A 15,599-nucleotide genomic window follows, 5' to 3' on the forward strand; every position below is an offset into this window, starting at 1 on the left:
AAAGCACCCATGGGGCAATGACAGCTGAGTTCATAACAGGAACCCACGGCAAGCTGCTGTGGACCAAGGTGGGTTGAGCTTGAGTGCCAGGCTCCCTACACTCACTGGTGACCTCCCTGTCCCTTAGTGTCCTCATCTGCACAACAGGGACCACAGTGTCCCGCCCAGGGGCCCTCTCAAGGACTCAGTGGGCCCGTGCCCCTCAAAGCACCTCAGTGCACTCAGGAACCACCCATGCCAGTCCCGGCACTTCAAGTCAGCAAGCGGCCCAGCTCACTGTGGCCTACCCTGAGGGCTGGGTCCCACCTAGACACCACAGAGGATGCAAGGTCTTGAGAGCACTCCTGATGCTGCCCCACTCGCCTGTGGGGAAAGCTGGCCCAAGAGCATGAGACCCACCAAAGTTTGCCCGGGGGGGATCCTCAGGCCCCAGTCAGCCCAGCCTGGGCTCCTTCCCGCCCTGGCAAAGAAGGGCACCCACCCCCTGTTGGCAGTGGTCAATGCCCACCAAGAAGAGACAGGTCGGGGGAGTGGAGGGGAGTACAGCAGGGTGCAGTGGAGGGAAGGTGGCGGCAGCATCGAGCTGGGAGGAGGAGGAAGCTCGCTCAGAGAGGAAGGCACAGTGGGAGGGAGGGGGACACACCCCCTGCAGGGCCTCGAGCCCAGTCAGGAGCTCCACTCACCTTTCTGCTCCTGAGCTGTACATGCCTCCTTGCATCATGTCTGCCTCCATATGTGACACCATGTCTAAGCGCTGGTTAATTTTGGATAGAACGGAATCGGCACTGGTGCTACCTGCGGCACTAGGGTTTGCATTTGCGTCAGAGCTAGGCATTTCCCATGAGTTTGAAGTGGCCATACCGTACCCATAGTTGCTGGTGTTCTCCTGGCCATAGCCGTAGCCATAACCATAGTTCTCGTAGCCTGCAGCAGGGAGACAGACAGACAAAGGGACAGAGACATGGACATCTGTCACAGAGACAAGTTGGGGATACTGGCCCCCCATGTCTGGGTGAGCCCTACCCATTCCAATGAGGAGCTGCTGCAAGGGGGCTGCCAGGCCCAGGGACACCCTGGGACACCCCCCTCACCTTGGCCAAGCTGGGTAAAAAGTAGCAGAGAAAAGGAAGAGGAGAGAGCATGGGAATGACACTTGCCTCTGTTTGCCCCAGAGTTCCAAGTTCCATATCCTGCAAAAATGAAAAGGGTGGTTACATTTACAATTGACAGTCTAATTCAGGCACAGACTAGGATGCCCATTCCCAGTCCCTGGCTGGCCTCAGGAGATGGAACCTCCCCAACTTAGAAACTCTGAACTCGAGACATCACGTCTGACCCAGGCCACTGGCTGCCCTGGAAGCGCCTGGTCCACAGCACATAACCTTAAATGGATCTGACTCTCTTCCGCTATTCAAACAGCTTTCCGTTCCCCAACACTCGAAGACAATGGATTTGGCTCCTACATTCCTCCCTTAAAGGACTAGAATTAGAAGATAACCCTTCCCCAGCTAAGCACTCACGGGGGGAAGAGCACGATTCTGTGCGGTACAAGCAGTTTAGTACAGAACCCACATGAATTCTGAAATCCAAATCAGCCACGTGAGCCATGGGGAGCAGGGAAAGAAGCCCTTTAGCCCCCTAAATGCCCACCTTGGCAGAAAGGGGCCAAGGCCCTGGGTTGTGGGCATGGACTATGCTGGAACAAATGAGCAAAGGCCAGAAGTATCTCTCAGATGGAGAAGTGTTGTCAAGAGAACAGTGTGGATTGCAAAGTAAATATGCTCTGGGTTTTCCCACAGCACATGCTAAAAAGGCACCCCTTCAGGAACATAAAGCCACGGTGGACTGACAATGCAAAGCCCACTGGGAGCACGAAGCCAACCAGCACAGCTCCTCCTCAGAGGAGTTCCTGAGGACAGTGTCCCATTCCCTATGTCTCATCTGTGAGCAGAGTTGGCTTCCTGTCTGCAGAGCCTCTGCCTGTGGATACAGGGCATGCTTGGATGACACAGGGCAGGGGACACAAGCTCAGTGAAGCAGTGAGCGTGATCAATAGCAGGCTCAAGACCAAAGGACAGCAAGAACGCAGAAAAAGAGAGATGTACATGGGACTCCCCATGGTCTAGCCCACACCAGAACAGGAAGGCATCAGAGAACAGCCCAGGAGCTTCTGATGATCACTATGCCCAGCCGACACACAGGTACAAGAGCTCACAAAATAAAACTCCTCTCAGGGTGGGAAGTCAAAGCAGAGGCCTCCTGGTCCTTCAAGTCTTCAGCAACCTCCTCCTCTGCACACACTGAGCAGAGGCAACAGACCTAGGCCTGCTTGGCCTGGAGCACTGCCTGTTGAAGGGGACGCCAATACCAAGGGCAGCACCGACAGCCAGGAGCTAGAAATCCTGCAGGACTAAAGGGAGAAAGAGTGCCTGATGGGCAAAAGGAACAAAAAGGGAACAATGCAGTCAGCCCCAGGAGTTGACAAGAGCCTGGCCACGTGGTTATCTGCACCGGGGGCAGTGGACGGGACATTAGCCATTCAAGAGAAGACAGGCCTGAGAGGATAGAATTCAATCACCTGGGCTCCAGCCACAGACAGTTGGCCATAATTGGGGTGGGGGGGCGGGGGGGGGGCAAGGAAGGGAGCAGGAGTGGGCATTAAGTCTGCAAATGAGGACTTTACATTTTAAGGACAGGCAGATGGCCTCACATAATGGGGCCGTTGCCAGCTGTCAGCACCCGAGTCCTGGGAGCCGGCACTGTGTATTCCTGGCTTTATCCAGTGCAACCCAGACTCCCCAATGGGCTCCCCGGAGGGTTCCTTCAAGAGGAAGAAGTCTTTCCCCAGGCTGTGGCATCTGGAGAGTCAGAAGCATCTGAACTCATACTTATCTCCAGAGGAGGAGACCATGCGGGGATTTTAAGGACATAATTAAAAAAGAAAAGGAAGAAGAAATAGGGGAAGGGGGAAGAAAGGGAAGGAACAAGTGAGGGACGGAAAAGGAGAAAGGAAAAAAGAAACGGAGCTGTCACTGTAAGCAACACTTAGACCAAAAATAGAAAACAACCTAAATGTCCAATTTTAAAGTAATGACTCATCTGATTATACTGTACCTGCTCAGTGAGATCACAGATGCATTCAAAAAAGAATTTATTAAGCCTGACGTAGCACAAGAAAATGATTCTAACACTAGCCAAAATGGAGCAAGATAAACAATTCTAGTCACCGATAAACTACCTAAAATAGGTATGTTGACAAAGATGAAATATTAAAATGATAGGCTTTTGGTCAACTCCTCTGTTGTTCAAAATGTTATTTAAATATTATATCATTCAAATAAAACTGTTTCAATTCTTTGGCATGATTGTCTACATAGAAAATCTCAAAAACATCTACAAAAGAACTACTAGTAAGTGACTTTAGCACAGATGTTTGTTGCAAAAGCCAATTGTGAGGTGCAGAAAGCAATTTGTCCTTTGATCTTGGTTCCTAAGAGCCAGACCACACCTGAGGCTAAGGAGGTGGGGGGCTAATCAGACCAAGAGGGGCCTCATGTTCACTAAACTTCAGAAGGCATGATATAATCTATCATGGCCACGAGGTGAGGCTGTTAAGAACCTGGAACCCTAAGGCTCAGATGGTGTTTTAGCTATCAAGTGCTGCTATGACAGAAATACCACAAATGGACAGCTTTAACAAACAAATTTATTTTCTCACAGTTTAGAAGGCGAGATGTCTGAATTCAGGGCACTGGGACTAGGGGAAGGTTTTCTCTGTCAGCTCTGGAGGAAGGTCCTTGTCTATTCTGATCTTCTGCTTCTGGGCGATCTTCATGTGGCTTGGCATTTCTCTTCACCACTCTGCCCCCAGCTTCTAGCTTGCTTTCAATCTCCTTTATATCTCAAGATATACCCTACATTTATCCTGTCTCATTAACGTAAGAAATACAACCCATTCCCAAATAGGATTATAACCACAGGCACAGAGGTTAGGATTTACAATACATATTTTTGGCGGACACAGTTCAGTCCATAACAGATGGGCTTCCTGGTTGGCAAGAACATCTGCTCTTGGGAGGTTACTCATATCCCTTGGGACATGGAAGTGCCACAACGAAGTATGGTATACTCTCCCTGAGATTCTGTACATCATTCCAGTGAATTATTGAACCCAAAGGGACAGTGAGAGCCAGCAGGGGCTGGCGTCTGCCTGTTCAGCAATCTGAGGGACTGTGTCTAACTCGTGAGCTCTGACATACCTCCGGGTGGCTAGGATCACAGAGAATGTGCCATGTGGGAGACTGGTGATGAGGATGGAGAAGTGGGAAGGGAGGACTGGCTCCATCTCTACCATGTGGAGACTGGATTCATTCTGATCCATATCCACATTTGGCAACAAAGATTGGATTTACCCACTTTGCCCCTTACTTAGTGCAATCAATACATAAAAATTAAATTTCTATACATTAGCAATTGGAAACTGAAATTTTTAAAAGTACCATTTACACTAGCACTAAATACATGAAATACTTCAGTATAAATGCAACAAAAAACAGGCAATATCTCCTTTGAAAATTATACAATGCTGATGAAAGGAATGAAGTCCTAAGTAAATGGAGAGACATACTATGTTCATGGATTAGAAGACTCAATATTGTTAAGATACCAATTCCCTCAAACTAATCTATAAATTCAATGTGATGCTAATCACATTCTCAGCAGGAATGGACAAACTGGTTCTAAAATTTATATGGAAAAGCAAGGGAACCAGAATACCTAAAACAATTTTGAAAAAGAACAAAACTAGGTGACTCCCATGATTGGATTTTCAGGCTTACTATAAAGCTAGAGTAATCACAACACTGTGGTACTGAAGAAAGTTCAGACATACGGATCAACAGAGCAGAATCAGAGACCAGAAATAGGCCCACATGTATATGGGTCAAAAAATTGTTGACAAAGGCACAAAGGCAACTCAACAGAGAAAGGACAGTCTTTTCAACAAATGGTGCTAGAACGACTGCATATCCATACGCAAAAACAAAACTGAACCTCAACCTATGCTGCTCACCTTACACAAAAATTAACTCAAAATGGATCAAAAATACAAAACACCTAAAAGATAACTTACAAGAAAATCTTTGTGACTTTGGGTGAGGCATACATTTCTTATATACAACACCAACATCATGCTCTGTTATAGAAACGACCGATAAGTTGGCCTTCACCAAAATTAAGAATGTCCTTTGAAAAATACCAATAATATAAAAAAAAGACAAGCCACAGTGGGGGAAGAAATATTTGCAAATCACACATCTGACAAAATATCCAGAATATATGAACCAGAGGGAAAATACTTCAAAAAAGACAAGCAATTTGGGACTATGTTCAATTAAAAAGGGGGAGGAAGAGGAGGGCAGGACAGGGCGTGGCAAGTTTCTCTTCATTTATGAACTACCCAACCCCTCCTTACTCTGGGCTCAGGGTCAGTAATAAATACCCACATGCCTAAATTCCACGACATCTGAAGTCCCCCTACCCTGGAACTAGGGCTGCTAGTACTCTAAGAGGCTTGCTTACTACAGCTACTTATTCAGTGACTCCTGAGGGCATTTCAGCTGGGCAGGCTCAGTCCTTCCCTAAACTTTGTAGAAAAACAAATTCTTCATCTCAGTAACTAAGATGTAATTCTCAGTAGATCCAGAGAGGTCTCCTTCTGAACAGATACCAGGTGCCCTAGGCCCCAGAAAGACCAGCTAAAGGCTGATGCAGCACACCAGCTGGGCAGGGTCTGTGAGTCCTACGGGTGGTTACTTCTGAATTATACAATTAAGTGTCTAGTCACGCTTGAGAAATCAATTGGAAATGTTCACTCAGTCCTGTGTGAGAGAAGCATACTGGATTCTGAGCCGGTGGGTCAGGTCTCTAGGCCCTCTGACTTTCACAGGCACAGCCTCTAGAGTACAGAGGTCAGATGCACTACCCTGGGGCTAAGTTAACAGCTTGCTTTAGGGTCAGAGCTCAGACCAGCCATTTGGACTTGATGTGCAGCTCTTCTTCCCAGCCCCTCAGGGGGATTTTCTGAAACCAGACATTTTGTCAAAAGCCACACATACTAACCCAAGGTTGAGAAGGGAGAGTGTTGACATGTCGTGGGGTTGTTAACCAATGTCGTAAAATAATATGTGTACTAACGGTTCAATGAGAAACGTTTATTCTGAAAGCCTTCATCTAAAGTACAACAAAAAAATTTTAAAAAACCACACATACTTCTACACAACATTAAAGGGTCAAAGGAATCAATCACGTCCAATCCCAAGAACTCTGCTTACTCAGCAACCCAGACATTTTCCTGTAACTGCCCCAAGGGGAAGCACTGGCTGTGCTAACAGCCCACCACTGCAAGATGAGGCACACTTAGAAGCTGGCAAAATGGAGAGGAAAAGAGAGAGTGGAGGGAGGGAGCGGGCTGTCTCACTAAGGGGAGAGCAATTGGGAGTATGTAGCAAGATGTATGTAAGTTTTTGTATGAGAGAATGACTTGATTTGTAAACTTTCACTTAGAGCATGATAAAAATAATAATAATAATTAAAAAAAGATGAGGCACACCACCCATGATTCCCGCCAGAGCCCACTTACCGTAATCACAGGTGGGCTGAGCGCTGGTGTCTGAGTATGTCGACTGCAAAGTGGTTTCAGATCCCTGGACAAATCCTAAATATATGAACAGAGCAGTTAATTCCCCAAACAGCTACATGGACATTACCGCAGACCACCTGTCCCCACTGTGGACTGGCTGGCAGGCCTTCCCCTCTGTGGAAAGTCATCAAAAACTAGACTTTTAACACTGAAATTAATAAAAACTGTGCCGTGCAGGTGAGTCTGACTCAAGGAAACCCCATGTGCTTCAGAGTAGACCTGTGTTCCACAGGGGTTTCTTGGCTATAATCTTTATGGAAAGAGATCACCAGGCCTTTCTTCATGGCTCTACTGGTGGGTTCAAACCACCAACAATTAATTACCCCTCCAAAATATATTAACCAACAAAAACACAGGCTAGGCTTAACTTGCTATACCAACCAACCAAACCAAACCCATTGCCATCAAGTCGATTCTGACTCATGGTGACCACTGAGCAGAACAGTGCTTCATAGGGTTTTCTTGTCTGTAAAATTACGGAAAGAGTTCACCAGGCCTTTCTTCTACAGCATCACTGGGTGGATTTGAACCAACATCTAGGTTAGTAGTTGATCACAAACAACTTGCACCACCTAGGGACCTTCCTGCTACACAGAGACTACAAATTTTTTAAACACTGTAAGCTAGTCATCTATTTTGATAAATAAGTATCCAAATTATCATTCCATTAACTGAGGCAAATCTATCAAATCGCTGAGAGGTGAGCCAATTCTCGTTCAAACAAGGATGGAGGTTATTGTTGAAATTGTCTCATTAAGGCAAATAACAGCCTTTCCCTGCCCCAAATCCAAAATAGAAATTGCTTTATTTTTCAGCGTTTTCTCATTAAAAAAAAAAAAAAAAAAAGCCTGTACTACATTACCTCTTAGAATTATTTGGGGTTAGCATATTTATAAGGAAAAATCTGTATTATACTTAATATAATATCATTTTCTATTTTCTCAACTTTCAAATTATTTCTCAGTTTAAAAGGATTTGTTACCAAGGAAGGAAAGGAAATGTAAACTCAAACCTCTATGAGATGAGAAACTGCTGCCGTTAAACCAAGCAATAGTGATTAAAAATACATTTTTTCAGATGACTTACCTTCAAGCACTGAAATTATGATGCATACCACAAGAGGCAATATTTGCATACCCCCATCAGAACCAACTCATGACCTCCTGAAAACTGAAGCCAGAGCCTCTAATAATGCATTTACAAATTCTTTCCTGTTGTTTTTAATTGCCCACACACATCAAGTGCCTTCCCCCTGGGTAACCATTCACCTTTTAAGACCAGGCAACAATGTTGCTGACAACGGCAGCCACAGCTGAATATGTCCTGGTCCCTGGCAGGGTGTAGAAACTTTATAAGCATTATGTCACCTCGGCCCAGTGAGTGGGACAGGCCCACAATCCCTAAGTCTGGAACTCCAAAGTCCAACAAGGTCTGAAACAAAGCGTTTCCCAAAAATGTAGTACCAAAACTCATTTTGTGGCAAGACTGACCTGTGAGGACATTAACAATCTTTTATTTATCCCATTTGGTGCAGAAATACCCAGACCCCAGTGCCGTCGAGGGTGCAGAAATAATGAGTCTAATTACAGGGTGCTGCTCCAGACTTCACTGGGGGGTGTTCTTAAGTGAAAATTCTGCAACACATCCAGTTCCAAGGGCTACAAACAAGGGGCTGGGGACCCACACTTGATAATTCCTTCAAATAGATGGGAACTGAGGCTGGGCACAGGCAAGAGAGAAAATGGAAAGTATACAAACAAATCCATCTCTTTTCCATCCTCCCTAATTAAAGAGGGCACATGAGAATGGATTCCCTGCAGAGCCCTGGACTTTGCTGAGATGCCCAAATTCTAAGCACTGATGATTAACAACTATCCACAAGAAATGCTAAAAGCATTCTTCTGAGAGTTCACCTGTGCAGGTCAGCCTCACAAGGTAAAAAAAAAGCAGGTCAGCCTCACAAGGTAAGAGGTACCTAATACCTGTCTTCTCCACTGTTTCCTCAACTAGCTTTGGGAAACCTATTTGTTCAACAATAGGGCCACCAGCAAAATGACCCCAGGATTCGAGTAAGCTGGTTTTTAAGTACTACAGCTGCAACTGGGAGCCCCCTACAGCCTGGAAGGAGCATATCCCGGGATGCAGTAAGCAAAAGATTCGGGTCTATCAGGAAGTCCGGTTAACTAGATGCCAGCAAGTCAACCCCGACTCATGGTGTCCCATGTGTGTCAGAACAGAACTGTGCTCCACATGGTTTTCAGGGACTGGTTTTTCTGAAGTAAATAGCCAGGCCTTTCCTCTGCAGTGCCTCTGGGTGAACTTGAACCTCCAGTCTTTTAGTTAGCAGTCAAGCAAATTCACAGTTTGTACCACCCAGGCCCTGATTCGTCCCTGGAAAAAGGAAAAGACCACACATCAAACCTTCAGAGCCCAGTGGCCAGCTCTGCCTAATCCCGTGCTTCCCATGTTAACGTTCTGCTCCGTGATACCATCTCTAGGGCAGCCAGTTCTGGCTCCCAATACAAATTAACTGGCGTCTAGCTCATGAATCATCCTCTTCTCGTTCAGCTCTGTGTGCTTATAAAGTTCTAGCCCTAACAACAAAAAGACAAATAACCCAATTAAAAAAGGAGCAAAGGATATGAACAGACACTTCACTAAAGAAGACATTCAGGTGGCGAACAGATACATGAGGAAATGCTCACAGTCATTAGCCAATAGAGAAATGCAAATCAAAACTACAATGAGATTCCACCTCACTCCAACAAGTCTGGCATTAATCCAAAAAACACAAAATAATAAGTGTTGGAGAGGTTATGGAGAGACTGGAACACTTACATGCTGCTGGCAGGAGTGTAAAATGGTACAACCACTTTGGAAATTGATTTGGCGCTTCCTTAAAAAAGCTAGAAATAGAACTACCATATGATCCAGCAATCCCACTCCTTGGAAGATAGCCTGGAGAAATAAGAGCCTTTACACGAACAGATATATGCACACCCATGTTCACTGCAGCGCTGTTTACAACAGCAAAAAAGAGGGAAGCAACCAAGGTGCCCATCAACGGATGAATGGATAAATAAATTATGGTATATTCACACAATGGAATACTACGCATAGATAAAAAACAATGAGGAATCCACGACACATTTCATAACATGGAGGAATCTGGAAGGCATTATGCTGAGTGAAATTAGTCAGTTTCAAAAGGACAAATATTGTATGAGACTACTATTATCAGAACTCAAGAAATAGTTTAAACCGAGAAGAAAATATTCTTTGATGGTTACGAGTGTGGAAGGGGGAAGGGAGAGCTGTATTCACTAGTTAGATAGCAAACAAGAACTATTTTAGGTGAAGACAAAGACAACACACAATACAGGAGAGGTCAGCACAACTGGAGTACACCAAAAGCAAAGAAGTTTCCTGAATAAACCGAATGTTTCAAAGGCCAGTGTAGCAGGGGCAGGGGTTTGGGGACCATGGTTTCAGGGGACATCTCGGTCAACTGGCATAATAAAATCTATTAAGAAAACATTCTGCATCCCACTTTGGACAGTCGCATCTGGGGTCTTTAACGCTAGCGAGTGGCCATCTAAGATGCATCAATTGGTCTCAACCTACCTGGAGCAAAGGAGAATGAAGAATACCAAAGACACAAGGTGATTACGAGCCTAAGAGACAGAAAGGGCCACATGAACCAGAGACTACATCAGCCTGAGACCAGAAGAACTAGATGGTGCCAGGCTACAACCAATGACTGCCCTGGCAGGGAACACAACACAGAATCCCTGAGGGAGCAGGAGAGCAGTGGGATGCAGACCTCAAATTCTCCTAAAAAGACCAGACTTAATGGTCTGTCTGGGACTAGAAGGACCCAGGAGGTCATGGTCCCCAGACCTTCTGTTTGCCCAAGACAGGAATTATTCCCAAAGCCAACTCTTCAGACAGGGATTGGACCAGACTATAGGACAGAAATTGATACTGGTGAGGAGTGGGCTTCTTGGATCAAATAGATACATGAGACAATGTGGGCAGCTTCTGTCTGGAGGGGAGGTGAGAAGGCAGAGGGGAACAGAAGCTGGCTGAATGGACAGAGAAATAGAGGGTAGAGGGAAGGAGTATGCTGTCTCATTAGGGGGAGAGCAACTAGGAGCATATTGCAAGGTGTATATAAATTTTTGTATGAGAAACTGACTTGATTCGTAAACTTTCACTTAAAACACAATAAAAAAAAAAAGTTCGGGCCCTATAAAGTAGAAACGTCAGACCATGGATTTAGGATTACACAGCACAGCCCCTCCCTTTGGCCAGCCTCACATCTTTTTAGCTCAAAGATACACCATATTCCTTTTTTTTAAATAAAAGGAATTTTTTGAAGGACGGTTCTAATATCTGAGCCGAGAGTAGGGTGGAAACCAGCCTCCAAGATGGGCTCCAGCAATACTTGCCTCTAACATTACATGGTCCCTCCCAAACTAAAAGGGCTGGCCACACAAGCAGAAAGATACAGTAGGAATGCCTGTGTGGCTTCTGAGGCTTCTGCCCTGCTCTCTTGGATCACTCAGGCTGGAGAAAGCCAGCCACCATGCTGTGAGGACACTCCAGCAGCCCCATGGATGATGAGCAGTCCATGTGATGAGGAACAAACAGCCAGCGATGACTTGCCAGCCACTGAATGAGCCACCTGCGATTGGCCCTCCAGCCCCAGTCAAGCCCTCAAATAAGTCCATGTCGACTGACATCCTCAATGCAACTTCATTAGACCCCAAGTCAGAACCCAGCTAAACCACTCTCACATTCCCTACCCACAGAAACCATGTGAGACGATAAACACTTACTGATGCTTTAAACGACTAGATTTTGGGGTGATTTATTAGACAGTAATTGGTAAATAATACATCAAGCCATCTTTTTGCCATCAATGTGCATTTTCGTATTTAAGTGTTCCTCTAAGAAGACTCAGCATTTCAGACCTTTGTTTGAAGGCCTGATTGTGGATTTTTCCATTGCCCCCATTTTCTCCTCATTGATAGAGATGGATCCTCCTTTCCCAAGTGCAAAGTGTAGACTCACCTAGCAGGAAGTAATCTGGCCTTTGTTCATGGTTCCTTCTAATATACCAACACCTGCGGATAATGTATGGGGGCTGACCAGAACAAGAGGGACCACCTGGGGACCAATGCATGAGGTAATCTATCATAGCCATTCAGTAAGTCTGATAAGAGCCCTGAGCCTTAAGGCTCAGAGAAGCTTCCTGGTTGGTGACCATGCACAGAAGAAGGCAGTGCATACCACTTTGGGACATGGAAGTTCTGTCCCATGACCCCCTCCCAGAATGCACAGTGTCTCTTCATTTGCATCCCTTTTAGTTGTCATCAATCTGTAGCCATAATTTGGTGTACCCTCTGTGAGTCATTCCAGCAGATTAACGAATCCACAGGGGCAATGAGATCCAGCAAAGACTGGCATCTGCCTGTTTGACAATCAGAGATCTTCTAACGTGTGAGCTCTGACCTACCTCTGGGTTGCTAGGGTTCAAGAAATGAGAAATGCTGCAAGGGAAGCTGGTCTGAAAGACAGTGTCTAACTTATGAGTTCTGACCCAGCTCCAGGTGGCTAGGGTCAGAAAAAGTGTGTCACATGAGCAGCTGGCAATGAGGACGGAAGAGTAGGAAGGTGAGGACTGGATCCATTTCTAAGCTTTGGGAATTGAATTCATGCTGGCCCTTACTAAGCAGTTAGCAGTGAAGGTGGGATGTACCCACTGTGCCCCTTGCTTAGTGCACCAAACATAAACAAAGTAACTGAGTTCAAAAAGCAAGAGTTGACACAAAGATAAATTTGAATCATCGTCTATGCTTAATAATGGTAACATTTGCCTCAGGGCCGCCAAAAGTTATCCTTAAAGGCAAATATTGTCTGGAACATGACTTTAAAATGCCTTTGACTTTTGTAGTCTGCTTCTTAAAAGGGAAAGACATTATAAAGCTACCATGGCTTTTAGTTTGCCAAAATCAAGGAAAAACTAATCATTTTTTCCTTAGTACTCTGTCCTATGGGGTCACTACGAGTCGGAATGGACTCAACGGCAATGGGTTTTTGGTTTTAGTACCCAAGTGCCCACCCAAAGCTAGAATTACAGCCTATGAGATGTGGAGATGAAATTCAGGCTTGGTCATTAGTGGCAATAAGACCTCAGTCAGAAATTGCTGGCCCTCTATAGCCAAGATCCCTCTCCTATAAAAATAAGTAGCTACTCCACAGCACCTAACCACTCATCTTGGGTTTCTTTAGCAATCCTGCCCGTAAAAACCACAGAACTGGCTTCCGTTCTCAGGAAAACTTGGTCAAGAGAATTATAAGCGACAAGAAATGCTCGACTCTACTGGCATTGCCATGGGAAGCTGTCCTATGTAGTGCTGGACATTTAGTAGCATTCCTGGCTATCCCCGGGTGGTACAAACAGTTAAGTGCTCAGCTACTAACTGAAAGATTGGCGGTTCAAATCCACCCAGAAGAAAAACCTGGCGACCTACTTCTGTAACATCAGCCATTGAAAACATTATGGAATACAGATCTACTCTGACACACAAGGGGTCACCCTGGGTCAGAGTAAACTTGATAGCAACTAGTTTTTTTTTTTTTCTTCTTCTGGCCCCTACCCACTAGATGCCAGTAGAGTATCCACCCCCAGTGGTGACACTCAAAAATGTATCCAGACATTGCAAAATGTCCCCAGGGGCAGTAGCACCCCTGGTTGAGAACTACTGGACTAGGGGACGGTTGCTAGAAAAATTAGGGATCTTGCCAAACTCCTGATCTGGGAGCCAGAGCGGAAGGACTGGCACTGCCTTTTTGCCCAACCAGTTGCTATGGAGTCAATCCCTGTTCATAGCGACCCCATGTGTGTCAGAGTATAACTGTCTCCACAGAGCTCTCAACGGCTGGTGTTTTGGAAGCAGACCACCAGGACTTTCTTCTGAGGAACCTCTAGGTGGACTCAAACCATCAGCCTTTCTGCCTAGGTCAGCATGAAGCAGCCTGCAGTGGCGCTCTGGAGGCCCGGGCCCCTTCTCAGCTCTGCTCTTGCTGAGTAGAATGCAGGTTACCCAGCAACCACGCACACTCAAGCTTTTGACACCCCCATCTACGGCTCCTGGGTAAGAAGCTGCATCTGTCGCTGCCAAGGCACACTCAAGAGGCCTCTGGGCATCACCTAGAGTTTTGCAATCACTCAAGCATATCCTGTGGCCCCCTGCAGAGAGTCTCACCCACCCCCTTCTTTGTTCCAATGCCACTGGCTCCTTGGCTGAGCATCAAACACGCCGAGCACATTTCTGCCCGTGCTTCTCCACCAACAGCTCCCTGGGCCAGACAGTCTCATGCCCCCTCTCCACGTATCACCTCTCCACAAATGTCTCTAGCCTTCCCATGGACTGTCCTCCCCCAGATGAATAGTTTCGCCTACTGAGATCTGCCCCTCGCCTATCAGCTGCTGGGTAGATTTTTGTCCACATTCTCAGTGCCTATGTGACACCAATAGATTTCCAAGTGATGGAAATGAGTAAACAATCGACTATTAGCCAAAAGGCTGGCTGCTCAAGTCCACCCAGAGGCACATCAGAAGAAAGTCCTGGCGATCTGTTTCTGAAAAATTAGCCATTAAAAACCCCATGAAGCAGTTCTACTCTGTACACGTGAATGAGATCACCACGTGTCAGGGTACACTCAACAACTGTTTTTTGTTCTTTGGAACAACCTGAGTGGCCCAAACGGTTAAGCCCTTCTCTAACTAACCAAAAATGTTGGTGGTTCAAACCTACCCAGAGGCGCCTTGAAAGAAAGGCCTGGTAATCTGCTTCTGAAAGGTCACACATCCACTGAAAAGCCTATGGAGCAATTCTATTGAAACACATGGGGTCGCCATAAGTCGGCATCTACTCGAAAGCAACGAGTATTAAGCACAAACACAGCAAATTTAACAGATGCTGAATATATCGTTGTGGCAGCCAACCCTTCCTCCCCCACAAGGCTTTGGCCCGGCCCGAGGGCTCCGTCCCAGCTCAAACCTTTCAGGTATTCATTTTTTCCTCCAGGGCCTGGCGCCTCTCCCAGCCCCTAAACACGCAATGGGGGGTGGGGGGGCGGTGCGCTGAGGCATTTTGCGGGGATACAACGCGGAGGAGAGCCCGACAATGGCGACAGCGGACGGGACTGCTCACTGGTTTTAAGGCCCGAGGCCTGAGAAGCGGCGACCTAAGGCGCCGAGGCGGCTGGGGCTGGTGGGAGAGGAACCTCAGGAGCCGAGGACCGGGGGCCCCCGGACATGACTGCAGGAGCCGTGGCCTCAGGCGGCCAGTGCCCGGGACGCGAGGCTGGGAGCACAGAGAACCAAGGGGCCGAGGCGTACCGGGCGCGACCTGAGGCGACGGACTCGCGGCGCCATTTTGTGGCCGCAGAACGGACAGTGACCTGGCCGGGGAAGCACGGGAGAACCCGGCGTGGCCCCGCCACATTCCCCTGCCGCTCCCATCTGGGGCCCGGCCCCGCCCCGCAAGGATGTACCTGTGTAGCTCATGGCGCCGGCGAGCACTACGCCCGGCTCCTCGACAGCTGCTCCGCGAGCCCGACGCCGCGATAGTGGCCACAGTCCCCCGAGCCGCTTTTACCCACAGCCGAGCCCCGCCTCCGGACCGCATTGGTGTGCGCCTGCTTCGGACTTCACATCTATTGGAGAATCGCCCTGTCTATCTCGGAGTGTCGTCCTGCCAGGGGCTGAAGATGAGGCCAATCCAGAGAGCCCCGCCCTACTCCCGCCCCTCCGTTGTTCTACCCCTGCGGTGATTGGTCTAGAAGGGGTGGCAGGGGTAGAGGTAGGTTCCTGTGGGGCTCGACG

At 47.1% G+C, this 15,599-nt stretch overlaps 1 protein-coding gene across 3 annotated transcripts in view; it reads right to left on the reverse strand.

Moving 5' to 3' along the window:
• LOC100660398 (A-kinase anchor protein 8-like) overlaps nt 1-15,398 on the reverse strand; it is an 81,945-nt gene extending 66,547 nt beyond the window's left edge. For all 3 annotated transcript variants that reach the window (XM_064280871.1, XM_023552287.2, XM_010593251.3), the window contains exons 1-4: nt 15,269-15,398; nt 6,641-6,715; nt 1,158-1,190; nt 684-924 (exon numbers count right to left, since the gene is read on the reverse strand). In XM_064280871.1, the coding sequence (XP_064136941.1) occupies nt 684-924; nt 1,158-1,190; nt 6,641-6,715; nt 15,269-15,281 (362 nt within the window). In that variant the 5' untranslated portion in view covers nt 15,282-15,398. The remainder of the gene's footprint in view (nt 1-683; nt 925-1,157; nt 1,191-6,640; nt 6,716-15,268) is intronic.
• Between the last annotated feature and the right edge of the window lie 201 nt (nt 15,399-15,599).

Source organism: Loxodonta africana, chromosome 3, assembly GCF_030014295.1.
Source record: "Loxodonta africana isolate mLoxAfr1 chromosome 3, mLoxAfr1.hap2, whole genome shotgun sequence".
In the NCBI taxonomy this organism is placed as follows: Eukaryota; Metazoa; Chordata; class Mammalia; order Proboscidea; family Elephantidae; genus Loxodonta; species Loxodonta africana.